The sequence below is a fragment of the Panthera tigris genome, chromosome B1 (assembly GCF_018350195.1).
Source record: "Panthera tigris isolate Pti1 chromosome B1, P.tigris_Pti1_mat1.1, whole genome shotgun sequence".
NCBI lineage: Eukaryota > Metazoa > Chordata > Mammalia > Carnivora > Felidae > Panthera > Panthera tigris.
Genome location: NC_056663.1, coordinates 204,052,234 through 204,072,803, shown reverse-complemented (window position 1 = coordinate 204,072,803; position 20,570 = coordinate 204,052,234). Strand labels below are relative to the sequence as shown.

The following is a 20,570-nucleotide window of genomic DNA, read 5'->3' as shown; positions in this document are numbered from 1 at the left end:
CGCATGCGCCTGGCGACGAGCAAGGGCACCGCTGCGCCCCCCGGTGGGCGGAGGTGGAACGGCGTGCGCCCGCTCGGGGCGGGGAAGTCACCGGGCGCGCTGTTCGCGACCAGCTGCGCGTGCGCGACTGCCGAGCAAGCGGGTTCTGGCTGGGCGGCGCGGGTCATTTTGTCCTGGGTGTGAGGCGCTGGCCTCCCGCCACGTCTCCTGCAGCCCCGGACGCTGTCAGGCCGGGTCGAGCAGCAATCGAGCCCGCCCTTTATATGTCCAAATATTTGAAAACTACAAGTCAAAGTCACAAAGTGTAAAATAGATTGCACCGTATCCTCCTGCTTTGCCAGGGCTCTCCCGTCAGGGCCTGGAAAGTCGGGGAAGGAGCCCACCACCACCCACGCCGGGCGGCTGGAGTGCGGCCTGCAGCCCCGCCCAGGCCTGTCCAGGTCCCTGGCCGTCCCAGGTCAGCCTCAAGGACCGACTGGGAGGGGGCCTTGGCCGGTAAAGGGGTTTGAGGTTTTGGACAGGGAATACCGGGTCTAGGTACTAAGTATGACCTGAGCGCTGGCCCCCTGGTCCCCAGGCTCCTCGCCCATTTGTGGGGGGGGGGGGGGGGGCCGCGGCCAGACCCTCTGCACTCAGGCCCCGCTGATTATGGTGGCCTCAGAACCCCCTGCTGGGGCGGCACTGCCTTGGGAGCCCCTTCGAGCCACCACCACCACCCCCCCCCCCCGCCCCCAGTCTCAGTCCCCAGTCCCCTGGCAGAGCAGAGCAGAGCAGAGCAGGAGCTTCTCCGGCACAGGGGGCTGGGGTCTTCCTGGGAGCTAGCAGACCTGCTCCCTGACTGCTGCCCTCCAGACCCTGCAGTTTGAAGCTCCAAGGTCCACCTCAATCAGGGCCCCTGGGTCCACAGAGCCCCCAGATGGGCCCTCATTCTCCCACTTCTGCTGCTTAAGGTGGGACGGGCAGGGGGTAAACCTTCCAGTTACTCTGTCCCCCTCAGAGTAGCCGGTTTCCCCCACTTCTGTGGTTAGTCCTGGTGAAGACGTGACAGGTCAGCTGCAGCTGTGCAGAGACTGCCCAAAGACGGGGCAGTGGTGACCAGCCAGCCAGCCTCCCAACAGCGCTGGCTGTGCGGACACGTGGTTCCCAAGGCAATCAGGTGGGGGTGGGGCTGACAGGAGGACCACTCACCCCCTTGGGCCCTGCACGGATCCAGGCAGAAGCTCCCTGAGAACCAGAGTTTGGGGCTCACTAGGGCCCCCAATACGACGGAGGGAGCCCACTTTTCCCTACTCTTCCATACCCTTCCGTTTCCAAAGACAGCTTAACTATAAATCTAAAGAGAATGGAATGCAGAGGCTAAAACTCCAGGGCACAAAGCAGGTGCTCAGTAAATCTGCATGGAGGGAGGCCCTTCTGGCTCGGCAGCTTGCTCTGGAGTCCTGGCTCTGGGACTCCAGCCGAGAAATTGGAAAATCACCTGCGCTGTTTCCTGGGATGGCGGCGGGAATAAGGAGGCCCATCCTAGAGGGTCACCAGGCTCTTCTCTAAGGACTCTGAGACCTCTGCCTGATGCCTCCACTGGTGCTTCTGCCCGGCCTGGGGTGGGGGGAGGGCCTTCCCAAGCCCCCTCATTGCTCCCTGAGGAGACTGTACGCACATGTTGACCCCACAAGGCACAAAATAACCCTCTTTCACCAACATGCCATGCGGCAATCCGGAGTGCACACCCCTACCCCCTTGAGCAGCTAGGCAGATGACCTCGGGTGATGAGTGTGTTTTCCCTTCCCTGGATTTTAAAATAAACAGGACTCCTCAGCAACTCCTGCTTCCAGAATCAAAAATAAATGTCTCCTGGGCTGAAGATGAGGCCAGAGTGCTGGTAGAGAGCACATACCAGTAGCTTCCAGTGGGGCGGGGGAGACGGGGAGGGGACCAGTGGAGGGCACACACAGGCACACATGCCCCTGTGTACATGGCTGCCCAGGGAAGACCCCTAAAGCTGAGGGAGACTTCCTTTGGCCCAGGGCCCTTCCTGAAGGCTGAGGGGGCTCCCACCTGGCTCAGAACACTGGGACCGCCTGCTGATGCCCCTGCACCTGTCAGGGCCAGCTGTCCATGTTGAATCCCGATATTCTCCCAGGAGCCAGACTCCACGGCTATCTTTAGTGCTACCAGCCCAGGAAACCTCCCCAGGGTCCCTGCCAGTGTCTTCTGGCCTTCCTCACATCAGGGGCCTCCTGAGCACAGATCCTACATGCCTTCCCTTCTCATTGCAGTGGTCCCCACTCCTGCAGCCCTGCTAGGGTCTCCCCAGGCATCACGGTCAGACCCTGCCCAGCTGAGAGTGCAGCCCTGCCTGGGTCTCCCACATTAGTGACAGGTTGTCCCTCTGGGAGTCCTCCAGACAGAACCCCAGGAAGCCCCCAAGTCCCCCCAGGCATGTCACGCCTCCCTAGGTTCTGCACAGTGTCTGTTGTCTCATACTTAGTGGAGACCAACAGTGAGCTGCCCCTGGGATCGCCTCAGGGGTGTCACATGATGGAAGGTGTGTGCCCCAAGGGGCAGGACCCTGCTACAGTGGCACTCACATGTGATGTGGTTCCCAGACGCACCTGCAGACTGGCTGCAGCTGATGCTTCCCTACCAGGTGCAGGCACAGGGGCTCCGAGGGCTTGTTCCCCAGGTCTGGAACTGCAGAATCCTGCCTGCCCACTTCATTCGGCCACCAAGCGCCCTCCTCCTGCTCAGCCTACAGACCCCACCCCCGTCCTTTCCCACCCCTAAGCTTCACTCCCCTCAACCCAGGACCAGGACATTCAGCCCCTGATTCTGTGGTGACCTTGGTACCTGGCACCATTCACAGGCACCTGTGTGCCCTCCCCAGCTTCTGCCTGCTGGGCCCCGATGTAGGGGGGAAACTTGCCCGAGTAATGGCCCAGGGCCCAGCCCATGTGGATGGCCCTTCATCCCAGAAATGCTATCCCCACTGTGTCCCAGGCAAGGAGTTCCCTGCCATGGGGATGGGGCCCTGGGACTTTTCTGCCACCGAGGCAGATAGATGAGGGTGCACACAACATGCTCAAGGAGCGCGTGGTGACCAGCCCCCAAGGCCACTCACAGTAACTTTGTGCAAATCTGGGAAAGGTGCTCCTTCCTCTAGCTCCCATAGCTCCCGGGTCTTTGGTCTACATGTAGGTGGCCCTGGAGGTGTACAGAAAACAGGAGAACAAAAGCTTCTGGGTGAGGGGCAGTGGGGAGGTGCCTGGAAACCTGGGGGCCCTGCCGGGCAGGGCAAGATGGGCATCTGAGTCGCCCGCCAGCTGCCAAAGCTCACTCTGCAGTTGTCCAGTCCCCAGGGTAGCCCTGCGCCTGCCCTTGTAGGGAGCGGCAGCCGGAGCCCGAAGTGTCCTGGGGGACTGGGTAGGAGCTTAAGACAGGCGACCTAGGCAGGGAGGGCACAGACCATCGCATCAGGCAGACCTAGGCATGGTGAGTGTGGCCTGCAGGCCACTGGGGCAGGAGCGAGTGTGAGTGTGTGTGTGTTTATGCACAGTGTGCGATTGTGACTATGTACACTTGCGTCACCTGCACAAGCCTGTGGTGGGTGGGTGTGTGCACACAAGTTGAGTCTGTTTACATGTGTGAGGGTGTGTGCAGTGGGGAGGAAATCTGTGCTCCGTGGCCGTCTCCATGCAGGTCTGGGGTGAGAGACGAGGGCCCTGGCCTTCACCCTGGCAGGGTCCCGAGAACAGCCCCACCCACTTGCTGGCCACCCGCACAACCCATCCGCTCCTTGGGTATTCAGGCCCAGCCGGTTCCTCCTGGCTGGATGGCAGGGCAAAGCTCAAGATGAGCTGCAGGTGCTGTGCTGTCAGGGCTCCTCACACCCACACCGGGCACCTACAGCCATCCCAGCCCAGGGACCCGGGCTTGGGGTTCCCCCGGAGCCCCTGGTGCTATAGTCCATGCGTCCTCTGCCTTGCCTTCCAAAATGCCAGCCTGGAGGCCCCTCAGCCTCGCTGTTCTCACATTAGGCCAGCAGGAAGACCAAGAAGAAGGAAGGGGGGGGCCTTCGGGCCCAGAGAGCATCATCCAACGTCTTTTCCAACTTTGAGCAGACCCAGATCCAGGAGTTCAAGGAGGTGAGGCTTTGCTCTTGTCCCAGGGCCCCTCCACCCAGAAGCTCCTGACTCAGGGGCCCCCTGGGAATCATAAGGCAGGTGACCCAAAGACCCCATGTGAGCCTCTCTCCAGAGCCAATGAGAGTAGATGCCTGTCCTGACACGGTGTGGCTGGCCTGGCAACCTAGTGACCCTGGCTTCGGTTTCAGGCATTCACACTGATGGATCAGAACCGAGATGGCTTTATTGACAAGGAGGATCTGAAGGACACCTATGCCTCCCTGGGTATGTGCCGTGGGGCAGAACCCCGCCACACCCCACCTCAGAATGTCCTCCAGCCCTGGAGAGCCTTGCTCTACACTTGGGCCCTACAGCCTGACCTGACATCCCACGTCCCATGGGCCATGAGGAGGTGGGCCGGGTCTCCGCTGGGGGAAAAATCCCTCTCTGGTTTGGCCAGGGCATCACTAGATGCCCAAGCACAGGCATCATGGATGGGGGAGTTGGGACCAAAGCTCCAGGGGAGGGCTAACCTCCCAGAGGGACACCACTGCACGGGGAGGCTTGCCCTCCTGCCCCCAGGCATGCTAAGGAAGCCCAGAAACAGACCCGGGAGAGAATGTGGAGCCAACTTATGCTCCTCTGAAGAGCCAAAGACTGGCCCTTTCCCCCTCAACTTCCCATCTGGGGCCACGTTCTCAGCCTGAGGCAGTCCCAGGGGAGGACAGGTAGGTTTCTTTCCTCTGGGCCCCCTTACACCCAGGTAAGATCACAGTCTCCCTGGACGCCATGCGTGGCCTCTTCCTCCTCCTCAGCAGTCCATCTCCCCGGGGCTCAGGTTTTGGGGTTCTGCCGATGTGCAGAACCTGTACCCCACCACACCTGGGCCAAGTGTCCCCCCCCATCTGCTCACTGCCCTCCTTCTGGTCTCCCCAACTTGATTCTGGGGTCACCTGGAGAATGATGGAGTTGGGAGGCCAGTGGGGACAGCAGACACATCAACAAGAACAGCCAGGGTGAGTGTGACATTCCTACCCAGCGCCCCCTGTCTTGTATTGGCGACAGGCAAAACCAACGTCAAGGATGATGAGCTGGATGCCATGCTCAAGGAGGCCTCGGGGCCCATCAACTTCACCATGTTCCTGAATATGTTTGGGGCGAAGCTGACGGGTGAGAACCATGGGGTGGGGAGCACCATGGAGCCAGGTTTCTCCCTGACCAGGGGCAGCCTTCAGGCCAGTCTGCCAAAGCCATCTATATTTCATTAGCTCCTAACACTTACAAACCCAGGCATTTCACATAAAAATCCAAATTTTCCAATTTGATGAAAAGCGTAGCATTCTGGTACCCACGTCTGTGGGTCACACGCCCAGCCTACCTCCCATCTGCCTACTGGCGACAGCCTCTGTCCCTCACTCGCTGAGCACTCGCTCCACCTCTGGGCCTGGGTAGAACTCTGGGGACCCCCAGAATAGTCCCCTCAGGGTGGGTAGAACTCCAGAGACCCCAGAACAGTCCCCTCAGGGTGGGAGTTGTGGAGTCTCCCAGGCGCGCAGGAGCTGGAGGTGGGAAGGCTCTGGGATGGCCCAGAGCAGGACTGGAGCCCTAAAAGCCCCTGGTTCAAGGCCTTTTGTGGGCAGGTACGGATGCCGAAGAGACCATCCTAAATGCCTTCAAGATGCTGGATCCTGAAGGCAAAGGCAGCATCAACAAGGACTAGTGAGTTTGGTCACAAACGCCTGGGTATCTCCCCTGAGGGGCACCAAGCCCCCCCCCAACCTGGGCATCTCTTCTGAGGGGCACCAAGCCCCCCCCCAACCTGGGCATCTCTTCTGAGGGGCACCAAGCCCCCCCCCACCCCGCCCCAGGGTCCGGGTGTTGGGCTGCCTGCCCCAAGGTCCCAAGTCCCTCAGGGCAACTGAGGGCAAAACCAGTCCTACCCACACCAAGGCCAGGGCACCCAGTAACCCAGCTGGTCATGCCACTTGTACCATCACTGGGTCTTTAACCCCCTTTGAGAGCTACATCAGCCAAGCACTGGGGGTGGGCATATTTGGTGTGCCAGGCACTTGCCTCTAATCCCTCCTCAGTCTCCTCCCCGCAGGTGGAGCCCCCCACAAGGGGTAGTGACCCCTGAGTGTCAGGAAGGACTCCCCAGTGACCACTCCCTGGTGCCTAGGACTCCCCCTAGAGCCAGGCTTCCAAAGACACCTGCACTGTGAGTGGGTGGGACTAGAGGGTGAGCGCACCCCCCTTGAGGCATCCCACCGCAGAAGAGCCAAGTCACGGGGCTCCCCTGGGCCACCCCTCCAGTTCTTCTGGTGACGGTCCCTTTCTTCAGAGCAGCCTAATTCGGCTTCTCCCTCCTTGTCCTCAGCATCAAGCGGCTGTTGATGTCTCAGGCAGACAAGATGACCGCTGAAGAGGTAATGGTCCACTCCGCTCCCACCCCACCCCCTCCCCCATGGCCCTCCGTGCAGCTCCAGTGTGGCCCTCTGGGCTCCAGGGGGGATACTCCCTGGGCCTCCAGAAGCTGCACCATCAGGGTGGGCAGGACACCCAGTGGCTGGGCCCTGGTCCCACCCCTGGCTCCCCACAAGCAAAAACAACACTGGGAGCTGGCTGGAGTTAGTTGCCTGTAATTCAGCGGACCATTTTGCTCCTTCCCCTCCTCCCTGGGCCTGACCCTCCCCCACACCACACTGGCTTGCAGGTTGACCAGATGTTCCAGTTTGCCACCATCGATGCTGCAGGCAACCTGGACTACAAGGCACTGAGCTACGTGCTCACCCACGGGGAGGAGAAGGAGGAGTGAGGGGCACGGCCCCCGTCCCCACCTGGGCTGCAGCCAGTTCAATAAACATGAACCCACAAACCTGCCTGCCGGTGTCTGCAGAGGGAGAGGAGGACGTGTCACCTGGGGGTGGGAGAGTCTGCAGGTGGGGAACCTCCACCTGGGTGGGGGAAGTGTCTGCCTTGGCAGGGAGAGTGTGGGGAGGGTCCACTGCGGGTGGGAGTGTTTGCTTGGAACTAGGAGAGTCTGGAGGGGAAGGGCCTGCTGGGGTGGGAGCATCTGCCTGTGGGGTCCTCCCTCTGCTTCCCCTCCCCACCCAGCCTGGCCCCTCCCGCCGTGCTAGCACTCATCCCAGGGCACTAGGCCACTCAGTGGTCAGCAGAGGTTGAGTAAAGCTACGGCTTGGGATCCCCCAAACACGGCCTTTCTCACACCTGTCGACTCCAGACTCGGTCATGCTAGGGGCCCCCAGGGGCCCCAATCCCTCCATGTCCCCCTCGCTCTTGCCTCTCTTGCTAGGTCCACACCCATACGCTGCTCCAGCACCAGCCGCCCTGGGTCTGGCCTGGCCACTGGGGTGTCTGCTTGTCACACGGCTCCAGCGGTTCTTGCCACAGCCACAGGGTCTCCTCTGGGCCACCCTGCTTTGCCCCAAGTCCCTCTGGCACCTGCATGAAGATGTCACCCTGTGGCCAAAGCCTGTCTCTCCTGGCCTCCCCTTCACGTCCCCAGAACCACTTCTTGATGCACTAACTGCTCTCTTAGCTTCCAGATCTCGTCAGGGACCCTTGTGACATCTCTGCAAGTCCTGAGGGTTCCAGGGGCTCAGGGCTCCCAGGAACAAGAAGGCGGGGCCAGGAGAACAGCTCTAGGGATGAGTGGCCCCGAGCTTCCTAGGGCGCCAGTGCCGGAGGTCGTGTGGATGCCTCAGGGGGTGGCTGCCGGGTGGGGTTCGCGGTCCACGGTCGCAGGGGACATGTCCTCCTGGATGGAGCAGCTCGCACTGGCCTCAGCCTGGAGGCGCCGGTATGGAGTGTGAAAGAAGAGAACCAGGAAGCAGCTGAAGAGGGTGCAGAGGCCAGCCATCAGCAGCATGGACACTGGGGAGACACAACCCAGCTCTGTTCTGAGGCTCGCCCAAGCGGCCAAGCTCCCCACACAGGACCCAGAGTAGCCACACGGCTGGCAGAGCCCCCGCGGACCCCACTGGCCATGACCAGAGAGTGACCTGGAAACAGATCTTGCCCAGCATCCAACGGGCCCTGAGGGCATGTTCACAGACCCAGGTGTAGTGAGATCCAAGGTCAATGGCATGGGGTCCCTGGACGTGGCCATCCTCACCCCTGTCACTCTCTCTCTTTCCTCTCTTTGCCTCGCTCTCTCTTTCCCTGATCTCATTTTTAAACAACTCCCGTGGGCTTAAAAGTTGAGCCTTCATCAGGGCCTCAGGGCTGCTCCCACCATACTAAGCCTTGGTGGGGAAAGGTCGGCCTTGTTGCCCTCCAACTCTACCCCGCCCTAGCCCTGTGGGTGCCCTGCACGTGCCAAGGAGAGCAAAAGATGCCGAGAGGAAGGGGCCCGTGGAAGGGAGTTTCCAGGGCCAGAGGTGGGGGGGCTAGGCCCTGAGGTCCCATGTAGGCCGGGGCACTCACCCCGCCAGTCCAGTGGGCCCTGGCCATCCTGGCAGGTGGAGACAGACGGCTCCGCACGGCGCACGGTCAGGGCAGTCAGCAGGACCATGATGAGCACGCCCTCGGCCTGCCTAGACAGCCACGAGGCCTTCAGCCCTGCCCCAGGCACCACTCACTGCTCTCAGTGCCGTCGGTCATTCTGAGGGCAGCATGCTGTTCCGGTCAGTGTGGACCCCAGCAGCCAGCCTAGGACTGCACGCAGCTCAGAACGTGCAGGTGACCCACTGTGTAGCCTGGAGTGGGGTGAGGGGAGGGTCTCTGGGGTCCCAGGGAAGTGGCAGAGGGACCGACACTCACCCCAGCACGAAGATCAGGCCCGCAGCCGCACCCTCACCCACAGGGAAGGAGCACTCAACGGCCAGCTCCATGGCAATGGGTGCCACCGCGAAACCAAAGAGGCCAAGCAGTGAGCAGATGGCAGCCAGCGCGAGGGTCTGTCCCTGCAGCTGAGACACCTAGGGGGCAGTGAGCCACACAGAGGGATGGGACACCCAGACCCAGCCAGGCCCTGTACCAGCACCCTGTCTGAGCTGAGCAGGGGACAGGGTCAGGGGACCGGGGAGCCCATCCCACCCAGGGACCACTCCAGTGGGCAGAAGGTCGAAATTTCTGCTTTGACCCAGTTGCCAGCTGCCCTGCCCCAGAGCACCCCACTCCCACCACTGTAGGGTAGTCTTGGTTCGAGGGGACTCTCACCAGAGCGAAGGCCACACAGACCACGGAGGTCAGACAGAAGCCAATCTTGACCGCTTCGGTGAAGAGCTTGGTCCGGTCCACATACAGGCTGAGAACCAGGGCCCCCAGGACCCCAAACACAATGAAGAGAGCCCCACAAAGGCCTATAAATTCCTGGAGGGGGAGAGGTGGGGGGCACCCCATCATCGGGGCACAGTGACACCGGGGCGCCAGGAGGAGGCACTCACCTTCAAGACACACACCATCACCAAGAGGCCCATGGCAGGGTGACAGGGAAGGCTCAGCTGTAGGATTAGCTATGAGCCAGGGTAGCATGTCCTCCACTGGAGGCGCCGCTTTCCTGTGTCGCCATGCCCCGGGGACTCAACAATTGCTAAAGGCAAGGGCCTGGTTGCTGTAGACACCCTTCAGTGCCCACGGACCCCTCATGAGTTGGGAACACACCAGGCATGAATCCCACACCCAGGGCTGATGCCAGACGGGGGAGGGCATGGCCAGAGATGCTATGAGCAGAGCAAGGCCTTTCCAATCTCCAAATATCACAAGAGGACACTTCGGCCTTCAGGGTTGAAGCCATCCTGGGTGGGACACTGGGAAAGATAGCGGAAAGCACACGCAAAATCCCAGGCCACTTGGGCACCGCCACCATCCCCTCCTCAGGGCCACCACTCATCCTCAGACTGTGTTTGGCACCTGACACAACTTTTCACACACGGCATCTCAATACCACCCACAACAGGAGGTTACCCTGTCTAGGTGTGGAAATGTAGCACTTGGGGGGGAGGTCCTGGGCCACCTGACAGAGGCAGAGGCAGACGGCCTTCAGGGTGACAGTAATGCCCCCAAGCCCCACCCTTGAGCAGGAGAAAGGGTCAGGGCGGGGCAGCACTCACGTTGGAGTAGCCCCTCACACAAAGGACCTGCTCCAGGAGGGCCGAGAAGCTGGAGAAGATGCCGATGCCGCCCCCGAAACACACGGCCAGGACGACATAGGCTCTGTTACACAAGAGCTGGGGGAGAAGGCGCCGCTCAGCACAGGAGCTCCCGCAGGACATGCAGAGGCTCCGACGGGGCCTGTCCTGACCCCCTTCCCTCCTCAGCTCCTCCCCACCCCGATGACCCCAGCCCGGGATCCCACGGCACCGACCAGCTTCAGCCCATCCAGGAACTTCTCTGAGGTGGAGTGGATGGCCCTGGCGGAGGGTGGGGTGGGGGGCACGCTCTCCAAGAGGCAGGCGGTGGCCAGCAGGCAGGTGATGCCGGCAGGGATGATATAGATGCCCAGCTGGGGAGAGGGTGCACGTGAGTGTGCGTGCGTGTGCAAGTGTGTCTGCGAGCACACGAGTATGTGTGCGTGCGCAGGCCCTCGCAAACACGTGCACATGCACACGAGGGCTTCACGTCCACCGCTCTGGGCACCAGGTGGCACACGGCCCCCCTTGCTAGCTACCCCCGCCGGCCTTCCCTAGGCAGACAAAGGCAAGCCTGGGGGTCTGCTCGGCTTTGCTCCATCCGGAGCCCTGGCTTTTGAAATGTCACACAGAGATGACTTCCTCGGTGACAACCTTAACCCCAGACTCACCCATCTGCCTGCCAACTGAACCTTCCTTCCTGCCTTTGTGAATGACCCAACACTTACCTGGCTGCACAGCTGGAAGCCCCTCACCTCTCCCAACCTGGCCTGAGCTACCACCCCCCGCCCCACCCAACCGAAGTCCCAACGCCCCGCCTGGACGCTGCAACCGCGTCTTTGGCTCCCCGAGTCTTTGGGCCAGGTTGAATCACTCTCCCCCTAGACACCCCCGGGGTTTCCATCACATCAATGGCAACCACCTACCACCTGGCTGACCCTTCCCTCCACAGCAGACACGCTGGCCTCTGGCTGCAACCCCTACCCCTCAACCTCACATCCACCTCAGGGCCTTTGTTGGCCCCTCGTCTCCCTCTCCAGCCCGCCCCATAAACACTGCCTCCTCCTGCTCCAGTCAGCCTCTCAGCTCACCAAAGGCCTCTCCCCACCAAGGAAACCAACATCCTGGTCCCTAGAGCTGTGTCTGACGAGGTGCCTAGGACTCGCACACGTGGAGAAATCCCGCGTGCACCGGGGCCACTTGCTGGTGTGGCCACAGGGAGGGGCAGGTGCATACTCACACTGGCTCGTGCACACATTCCACACAAACACTCACGTACACACGTGTGTGCACACGCGAGCCCATCATGCCCACACACACACACACCGCACACAAATGCACATGCGTGTGCCTGTACCTCATGAGCTCCCTCACCATCAAGGGGATGTCCTCCTCCTTCTTCACCAGGGCAGGTGACAGCAGGTTGGCCACCAGGATGCCCAGGGGGTTTGCTGGATGGACAGATGGAGACACATGTCAGCTCAGCCGTGGCCAGGCCTGGTCCCCAGCCCACAGGCAGAGCCCTTTGCTCTCTGAGAGCTGGGAGCACAGAGGTGGCAGGACCCTCTCACTAAGCCGCGGGAGACCATCAGCCTCACCCCCCGCCACTCACACATGGTGCCAATCATGTTGGCCGTGGCTCGCTGGTGCTCAGGGAACCACAGGGCAGCCAGCTTGGCCGGAGAGAAGACGACCAGGGTCTGGGCCAGGGCACAGAGGCTCTGCCCACCCATGAGGAAGGCAAATGGGTCCTGGATCCCGCCGACCATGAAGGGCAAGGTTCGGAACACACTCCCGGCAAAGTTCAGCCATGCGCACACGATGGTCTGCAGGGATGGGGTTGGAGGGCTGCCTGGCCAGCCCGGACTCCCGGCCCAGAACCCTGCCCTCCACCCTGCCACCCCAGTGGCTCTGCCTGGAGATCCCCAGAGAGGAAGCAATGGCTCTCGAGCCCTCACTCGAGGACCCTGCCCCATTCAAGAGCTGACCCTCATGTGGGGTCTGACTCACTGCCCAGCGGAGCCCAACAGAATCCAGAACCCAGATGGCCACCACGCCAGACGGGATGGACGCCACGAAGTAGACTCGCGAAAGCCAGTTGATCTGCTCGGTGGAGAGGAGGAAGTGGTGGGCAATCATGTCGGCCACGGGTGCGAAGCTGAGCCACAGCTGTGGACACACGCTGGCATCAGCCCATGGAGCAGGTGCCACAGACGCCACAGCCACCCACTGTCCCAGGCTCAGCCAGCCAGTCTGAGGGAGAGAAAGTGCCTGGCGGTCCCGTAAGGGCCAGTGTCTTCATCCAGTCACCTCCAAGGGAGTGCACCAGGTTGGGGGGGTGGCCAGACAGTGTGCCCGGGATGCAGAACAGCACCATCCTGCAGGCACGGTCCGGTGGGGGGGGGGGGGGGGCGGAGACAGAGGCTGAAGATCCGGCCAGAGTCTGCAGGATCATAAGCCCTACCGAGACTGACCCTCTAAGGAGAAAGCCCAGAGGGCTGCCAGTGAGAGGCAGATGTCTGCGCATGGGCATGAAGAGGCCTAGACCAGGTACTGGACGGCACCGGAGCCTGGCAGGGTAGAAGAGGGGGTCTGGATCCTGGCTTCCCAGTCGCACAGATGTATAGATGGCCCAGACTGGCTGGGCAGAGGAGCACATTTGGGGGTGCTGTGGTGCCTGTGGCGAATACCCAGATGAATAAGGGCAGGAGGCTGGGTGGGCCTGCAGCCACTGAAGGGATGTTTCCACGGGAGGGCGGGGGGAGAGAGGGGCCCAAAAGGTCTCTCTAGCTTGTCTGCAAACTCAGTGATTGAGTCCCAGGTGGAAACACCTGGATTATGCGCTGGCCCTGCCCAAAGCCAGCCCCACCTGTCCTACAGGAGACCCAGGTGTTTGGGACGTGAGGCCCTCCCTGACAGGTGACATTTCCCAGCTGTAGGTGCTGTCAAGTGCTGGGACTCAACTCCACAGACCTTCGGCCAGCAGACCTGAGGCAAGACCTTAAGCTCGACTGGGTCAGTGGGGAAGACCACTGACCTTCCTGGCGGAGCGGAGACCCCTGCACGGGTGAGGCAAGAGGGGAGGAGGGGCTCTCCAAGGGTTACTGCAGGTGGGAGAGGGGAGATGGGCCAGGGATGGACCAAAGACAAGGGCAGCACAATTCAAAGTGCACAATCACTGCAAATCTGAGAGACCCAGAAATGCAGGGGCTGGCCCCAGACCACACCCTCCGTGGTGAGGCCAGTGAGATCCAGGCTTGCTGACCCAAACAGACATTGACCACAAAGTCTCACATGACAGAGAACTTGGGCAACAGCTGCCTTTCCTTCCTTTTCCACCCCCTTTTTTAGGACAAAACAGAGGACAGATCTTCCAGGTCCAGAAAAAGACCTGTTCCTGCCCAACTGATCCAGCAAAGACAAACCGCGGGGTCTGTGCTCCAAACCCACCCTGCTGAGCCAAGCCCATTCCTTGCTCCTCCCCAAAGCTTGTGGCTGGCAGGGCAGAGACAGGTCTAAACTGTGCAAGGCAACATGGGGACAACAGTTTATCTCCACTGCATACAAGAATTCCCTTCAGGCCGCTCCAGCCCTGCCAGGTGCCTCCTTGTATCCCTTTGAGTGTGCTGACAGATGCCCCACGTGCTGGCTCTTGCCCAGACCACTAGGCTGTCTCCTTGGGTCACTCTGAGGCCACCCAGACCTCACTCCAGACACTGTTCCACCTGCCTCTGACACTGCCCTCTCAGAACCATAGAGCTGTGGTCACCTGGCTGCAGACAAGTCCACGAGGGGACATGGCTGGGGTTAGCCTCATGGTCAGTGTTTATCGTGGTGACCAGAGCAGGGGTCGTAATTCCTGATGAGAGTCCTGCTTGCTCCGTAATGATTTGTGGACCAAAGGAGAGTGCAGCAGGATACCGCCTCAGTGTCCAAGGGACTTCTCGAGGCCACTCATGATACCCATCCCCTCTCAGAGTCATCAGAGCAGTTCTAGGGGCTGTGTCCTCAGACCGCTGGGCCCAGAGCCAGCTCCGGCTTCCTAGCAGCTAGAGGCACCTGGCCGACAAGCCACTGTGCAGAGTCCCATAGAGAAAAGAGGTTTCCAGAGTCACAGCAGACTTCAGCCCAGGCCATGGATGCCACCTGGTCCCAGCACAAGGCTGGCTCTCCACACGCAGTCAGCAAGGAAAAGAGGCAAAAGGCCCTGATCAGTTTGGAATAACATCCAAGAGTGGTTGGACACCTCCCTGAGGTGTCTGCCCACACCCCCACTGAGCCTGCTGTACGTGACGGGCTAGGGAAAGAGGGGCCCAAACCTCTGCACAGAACAGCTGGGGGCTCAGGGGTGAGCTGGAGAGAAGCAGGTTGGGGAGCTGAGCCCCTGTAAGTGGTAGACCCTGTTCTCACTGCTCAACCGGTCTCCGGTCTCTGCAGGGTCACTGCCAGCAGTGGGAACCATTCTAGAACAGGTAACGGGTCACTGGGGACCCCAGCTGGGGAACTGTGGAGAGGCTGTGCACACAGGTAAGGAAGGCCCCCTGTGAGGGTCCCGCATACTGACTCAGAAACCCAGTGAAGGTTCCAGGGCACAGGTAAGCAAGGCGGCTGAGCCCTGACTGCCTTGCAGACTGGGGTGGGAAGTTTGGAGAGGGAGGGCAAGAGCCAGATCATGAAGGCCTGTAGCCAGACGTTGGGTGTTCGGGAGGAAGACCCCTCTCCAGCTATGACAGTGACCCCCACCTCCTCCTGAGGAATGGAGGGACTCTTTCGAAACTACCACAGGTCACAGGACTCAGGCTGGGCCGCCTGGAGGACAGATGCCAGCTTTACTTCCTGTGCAGCCACAGCTGGGAGAAGGGCCTCTGGTCCCGCGGCCGCGCGCTTAGGTCGCCGGCTCCCCCACTCCCAGCGGTCCCATAATGCACACCGACCCCGCCCTGGGTGCAGCGGGACACTGGAAGGTGCGAAGCGCGCCGACTCAGGCGGGGTCCCAGCTCGGGCCGCCCGCCCCCGCCCGGAGGCGACCCCAGACCCCCGCACCGGGGCATTGGAGACGGAGGCGACCCCAGACCCCCTACCGTGGCGTTGGAGAAGCTGAGAAGGCTGAGCACCAGCAGAAAGACCCAGCGACGCGCGTAGACGCGGTAGTCCCACAGCGCGCTCAGGGCCTGGGTCGCGTCGGCCCCCGGCCGGTCCCCCGCGGGCAGAACCATCGCCCGCCGCTCCCGCCGCGCGGGTTGAGGAACGCGGCGCCCGGGCCAGGACCGCCCCGGAAGGTGGTGCCAGGCGCGCGGGGCGGGGCGGGACGGGGCGCTCGGGGTCAGTCCCCGCCCCGAGGGACGGCGGTCGCTGCTCCGCCCAGGGGGAAAGATACCAGTCATGAAGTTGGACCCAGCTCCGTTGGCCAGGATGGAAGTCTCTGCCACAAAAACAGGGACAAAGTCCCCTCGCCGGGGCGAAGGAGGTCACGGCCTCTGTGCGGTCGCAAGGCGGACACGCCCACGCGGGTGGGTACAGGAGAGGGCACCCATGAAGTAACTCTGCCCGGCACGAGGTCCGCATTTCCTGAAAGGGGTTGTGGAAAGGTCCCCTACACTTTCCCCCACCCCAATTGCTGCTGTCCAAACAAGTCACAAGGAGCGGCAGGAGGCCAGCGTGGAAGAGGAGGCTGGGGTCAGTTTGCCAAGAGCCTCGAATCCAGACGAGGCATTAGATTGGGCCCTCGTTGGGAGCAGGAACCAGGGGACTGGGCAGAGTTGGTGCTGCTCAGGAGGAAGGCAGGGTCCAAGGCTAGCCTGGCCTGCCCAGGGAAAGGGCCTGGGGGCCTGGGGGCACTCAGCCTCCCCCATCCGGTTATTGTCTGCAGTCTGCAACTGAGGAAACAGCTGGGGCAGAGTGGGGCGAGAACCGTGAGCTGCAAGGCAGAGAGGAGGGGATGTCTGCTGTCTCTCCCACAAGAACACGCTTGTGGTGGGCCAGCCTCCTCTCCAGCTTCCTCCTCACCCAGAAGTCCACCTTGGAAATCTTCCCTTCTACTCTCCAAATACTACTCTTCCTAAGGTCGCCCGTGATCTCTATGGGGCTGACATAAATGGACAAGATGCTATTCCTGTCCACCTCTGTGACCCTCCTGCTCAGCTTGAGAGGGCCCCTCCTCCCATCCTTAGGGCTCTTACCTGGAGTAGGCAGCTCAGTAAGGTCACAGTCGTATTTTTTCATACCAACGATGGACATGTGGAAACTAAAATTAAAGACACAATACCATTTAAAATTACTTTGGACAATTAAAAATTTTTAATCTTTAAAAAATTTTACAGACCCTCCCCCCCCCCGGGGTCAGTAAAAATTAATAAAAGGAAACCTCAATAAAAATGGAGTCAGTGGGGTGCCTGGGTGGCTCAGTTGGTTAATCATCCGACTGCAGTTCAGGTTATGATCTCCTGGTTCGTGGGTTCGAGCCCCACGTAGGGCTCTGTGCTGGCAGCTCACAGATCCTGAAGCCTGCCTCAGATTCTATGTCTCTCTGTCTCTCTCTCTCTCTGCCCCTCCGCTGACTCTCAAAAAAAAAAAAAAAAAAAAAAAAAAAAATTAATGGAGTTAGGAGTCCAGAAGGGGGAGCTCTCATGCAGTACCATTCAATATCAGAAATTGCCAGTACAGACCCTAACAGAAGAATTGTCAATAGGAAAGAATCATCAGTTACAGGCCCCAACAGGAAAAGATACGCATGATGCATCTCCTGCAAGAAATTAACCACCCCTACAACTCAGCCAGTGAGAAACTGTCATCCCTGTACACTCTTGTCTTTTTCCAATGGACTTTAATTCAAAACAACCCCTCCCAACTTCCTCCTTCTCTTTAAAATAACATTCTTCTCCTTTGTTTGTTCGACTAGCCTGTGATTTTGGCCGTAGCTTGCTCGTCCCAAATTGCAATTCTTTGCTATTCTCGAGTAAACTCATTTTTTTGCTGGTAAAATAATTGACTTATATTTTTAAGGTCAAAAGGTATAAATTTAGCAAACTGTACACAGAACTTGAATGCTAAAAATTATGCAACACAAATGAAAGAAATCAGTGAAGACCTATAAAAAAGGGAGAGATGTACCATGTTCATGGATCAGAAGTCTCAACATAGTAAAAATGTCAGTTCTCCCCAGATTGATCCATAAGATTAATACAATTCCTATCAAAAGAGTTTTGTAGGGGCGACTGGGTGATTCAGTTGGGTAAGCCCTGGAATCTTCTTGATTTTGGCTCAGGTCATGATCTCCTGAGTTCATGAGTTCCAGCTCCTGGAAGGGCAGAGCCTGCTTAGGATTCTCTTTCTCTCCCTTTCTCTCTGCCCCTCCCCTGCACACAAGCACACACATTTGCTCTCGCATGCTCTCTCTCTCTCTCTCAAAAGTAAATAAATAAACAAACAAAGCGTTTTTTAGACATAGAGTGGGAGAAAATATTTGTAAACCACATATCCAACAAAGGACTGGTATCTAGACTATATAAAGAACCCTTAAAACCCAACAGTAAAAAAGCAAAGCGAAAGTTCAATTAGCAAAAGACATGAAGAGACATTTCACTGAAGAGGAAATACAAATGGCAAATAATAATGAATGGCTAACATCATTAGTCGTTAGGAAAATGCAAATTAAAACCACAATTAAAAAAACACAATGGGGACGGCTGGGTGGCTCAGTTGGTTAAGCGTCCGACTTTCGGCCCAGGTCACGATCTCGTGGTTCATGAGTTTGAGCCCCGAAGTCAGGTTCTGTGCTGACCGTTCAGAGCCTGGAGCCTGCTTCAGATTCTGTGTCTCCCTCTCTCTCTGCCCTTCCCCCACTCGTGTGGGGGGGGGGGTGCGCGCTCTCTCTCTCTCTCTCTCAAAAATAAATAAACATTAAAAAAATTCTTAAAACCACGATGAGATACCAGTACACACTTCTCAGAATGGCTAAAATAAAAAACAATGGCATCAAATGCTGGTGAGGTTGTGGGTAACTCGGTTACTCATCCATTGCTGATAAGAATGTAAACGGTACAGCCACTGTGGAAAACAGGCTGGCAGTGTCTTATAAACCAATAAGCAGTTATCTTATGACCTAGCAGCTGTACTTTCAGAGTTTATCTCAGGAAAATAAAAACTTATTTTCAACAAAAATCTGTACCCAAATGTTCCTAACAGCCTTATTTGTGATACCTAAAAACTGGAAATGACTCAGATGGCTTTTAGTGAGTAAATGTTTGAGCCAACTGCAATGCATCCAGACCGTGGAGTGGGCTCACTGGGAATGGACTGTTCATACAGGAAGCAGCCTGGGTGAATCTCAGGGTAATTATGCCGGGGGGGGGGGTGCACAGAATCCAAACTCAGAAGGTTATATCCTTTATGATCTATTAACTTTAAAAATAAAACCGCCACTTATTTTACCAGCAAAAATGTGTTTATTTGGAAACAGCAGAGAATTGCAGTCCAGGGCAAGCAACCTACTGAAAAACCATAGGCTAGTTTGGAGAACAAAGCAGAGGAGGCTCTTTCAGAGAGGAAAGAGAGAGTCAGGAGGGCAGAAAGTCCAGCTAGGAGCTGGAAGTGTAGCGGCTTCTCATTGGCTGGGCTGTGGCAATCTCTCATTGGCTGGGCTGTTGCTGGGGGAGAAGGAAACCTTCCTCCTGGTGGGATAATAAAGCAGTGGCAATATAGCACTAACCTAGGAGGTCCCTCCCCTCCTGTTGATTCTGCAATTAAGAGCTTCACTTGTGGAAACTCCCTATTCCATTTTAGTGAACTTTCCCTTTATTAATTTTCACAATTCCATTTTTTAACATTTTTGAAAAGATAAAATTTTAGAAGTGGAGAGAAGATTAGTGGTTTTAGGCATGAGAGGGCAAGTGGGAGATAGGGTCCTCCTGGTGATGGAAATCTCTACCTTGGCTGTGGCAGTGGATACAGGAACCAATATGTGTGAAACAAGCACGTGAAGCTAAGTACACACATATGAGTGTAAGCAGAACTGGAGAAATCTAAGATTGTGATTCATCAATGTTGGTATCGGGGTTGTGATATCATACAGTTGTGTTTTGAAGATGTTATCTTTGGAGAAGCTGGGCAAAGGGTACAAGGAATCTCTTTATTATATCCTACAACTGCATTTAAATCTATAATTATCTCAAAATAAGTTTAATTTTAAAAACTCACATAGGGCACCTGGGTGGCTCGGTTGGTTAAGCGTCCAACTTTGGCTCAGGTCATTATTTCACGGTTTGTGAGTTCAAGCCCTGAATAGGGCTCTCTGCTGTCAGCTCGGAGCCTGCTTCGGATCCTCTGTCTCCCTCTCTCTCTCTCTGCCCCTCCCTTGCTCACACACGCGCAAACTCTCTCTCAAATAAATAAACATGAAAAATAAAATAAAACAAAAACTCACATAGGATGGAAAGCACATTTGTTTGGAAACAACTCTTTCCACTCTCACATTTTATTGAAATTATGGACAACTATCTTCAACGTAGCATCTACGCTTCTCAGATTTTGAATCCAGGTATAGCACCACCCACAGAAGTGTCTTCCTGAGCCCAGAACACATCCGCACACCTTTGGGACCACCGCATCTTGAAGGGGCCCTTTAGTGATCTCCATCTGGTGTCTTCCTTTTGACACGACCTTTAAAGACTTGTTTAAAATAACACTCAACACACAATTATGACTAAATGTGTTTCAGTTTTTTATCTCCTTTTTTCTTAACCAAATACAGACTCCCATCAGCAACCCAAACTAGCACCAGTCAAGACTTCTTCAGGCTACCCGTGTCTTCCCTAAATACTGTCTTGTTCACAATTGAGCGATTGAGAGCAGTCCCTTTGCCAAGAATAGAGTAGAGGCAACGCCTTCTTCACTGACAGTATCAGGGAAGAAATCTCACCTTATCTGATGAGATGGCCACAGCCCATCCTGTTTGTTTGGTCTTTACTCCTCTTTTATCTGCTCCTCTCAAGAGAATGTCAACTATTTGAGGGCAGGAGCTGGTATGTCCACACCCAAATCCCTGGAACAGGATACAGCCAGCACACAGCTGCGGGAGAAAATAGAAGTGTGTGGGGTGGGTGACCTTCTGGCCTGTCTAGCAGGTTCTCCACAGGGTGGCCCTCTCCCCTGACCCCACCCTGCAACGCACATCCTGGACAACAGCCTCTGGCCTGTCTGATTCCAGAAGCACACCCTCCCTTCCCAACACCCACACCTTCGTCCACTCCGTGCTGCTTTCCCTGAGTTCAAGGCTGCTGAAAGCCCACACACACCAACACTGCCCCACAGCAGGGAACTGAGCAAGCAAGCAAATCAGAATCTGGATTCGCAGACTGCC

The 20,570-nt window shown here is 57.8% G+C and overlaps 2 protein-coding genes across 6 annotated transcripts; one reads left to right on the top strand and one right to left on the bottom strand.

Annotated features, from left to right (window-relative positions):
* The first annotated feature begins 3 nt into the window (after positions 1-3).
* On the top strand, positions 4-6,936 carry MYL5 (myosin light chain 5). The gene is made up of 8 exons (XM_042984806.1): positions 4-138; positions 356-457; positions 4,035-4,142; positions 4,331-4,406; positions 5,187-5,291; positions 5,762-5,840; positions 6,499-6,547; positions 6,835-6,936. Exons 1-8 carry the CDS (start codon positions 4-6, stop codon positions 6,934-6,936), a joined length of 756 nt encoding a protein of 251 aa, XP_042840740.1.
* Positions 6,852-15,457, bottom strand: SLC49A3 (solute carrier family 49 member 3). Of its 5 annotated transcripts, none has more exons than XM_042985216.1 (10): positions 15,295-15,457; positions 12,224-12,382; positions 11,826-12,039; positions 11,588-11,664; positions 10,450-10,587; positions 10,196-10,312; positions 9,303-9,455; positions 8,904-9,061; positions 8,568-8,677; positions 6,852-8,015 (listed from the first exon to the last, which is right to left on the bottom strand). In XM_042985216.1, the coding sequence occupies exons 1-10, from the start codon at positions 15,427-15,429 to the stop codon at positions 7,843-7,845; spliced, it is 1,434 nt and encodes a 477-aa protein (XP_042841150.1). In that variant the 5' UTR covers positions 15,430-15,457; the 3' UTR covers positions 6,852-7,842. The 5 variants fall into 5 exon arrangements, 4 of the variants coding, with proteins under 4 accessions (XP_042841150.1, XP_042841151.1, XP_042841152.1 ...); XM_042985217.1 differs by having other exon boundaries at positions 6,852-7,975; XM_042985218.1 differs by lacking the exon at positions 10,196-10,312.
* Positions 15,458-20,570: the final 5,113 nt, after the last annotated feature.

Bases quoted from the DNA above. Each gene is read 5' to 3' on its own strand.
- SLC49A3 (XM_042985216.1), bottom strand. From the start codon at position 15,429: ATGGTTCTGCCCGCGGGGGACCGGCCGGGGGCCGACGCGACCCAGGCC. The intron at 12,383-15,294 runs GTAGGGGGTCTG...GTGTGTCCACAG, and splicing joins TCAGCTTCTCCAACGCCACG to CTGTGGCTCAGCTTCGCACC. The intron at 8,016-8,567 runs GTGAGTGCCCCG...GTGTCTCCCCAG, and splicing joins GGGCCCACTGGACTGGCGGG to TGTCCATGCTGCTGATGGCT.
- MYL5 (XM_042984806.1), top strand. From the start codon at position 4: ATGCGCCTGGCGACGAGCAAGGGCACCGCTGCGCCCCCCGGTGGGCGG. The intron at 139-355 runs GCGGGTTCTGGC...CTCTCCCGTCAG, and splicing joins CGTGCGCGACTGCCGAGCAA to GGCCTGGAAAGTCGGGGAAG. The intron at 5,841-6,498 runs GTGAGTTTGGTC...CCTTGTCCTCAG, and splicing joins GGCAGCATCAACAAGGACTA to CATCAAGCGGCTGTTGATGT.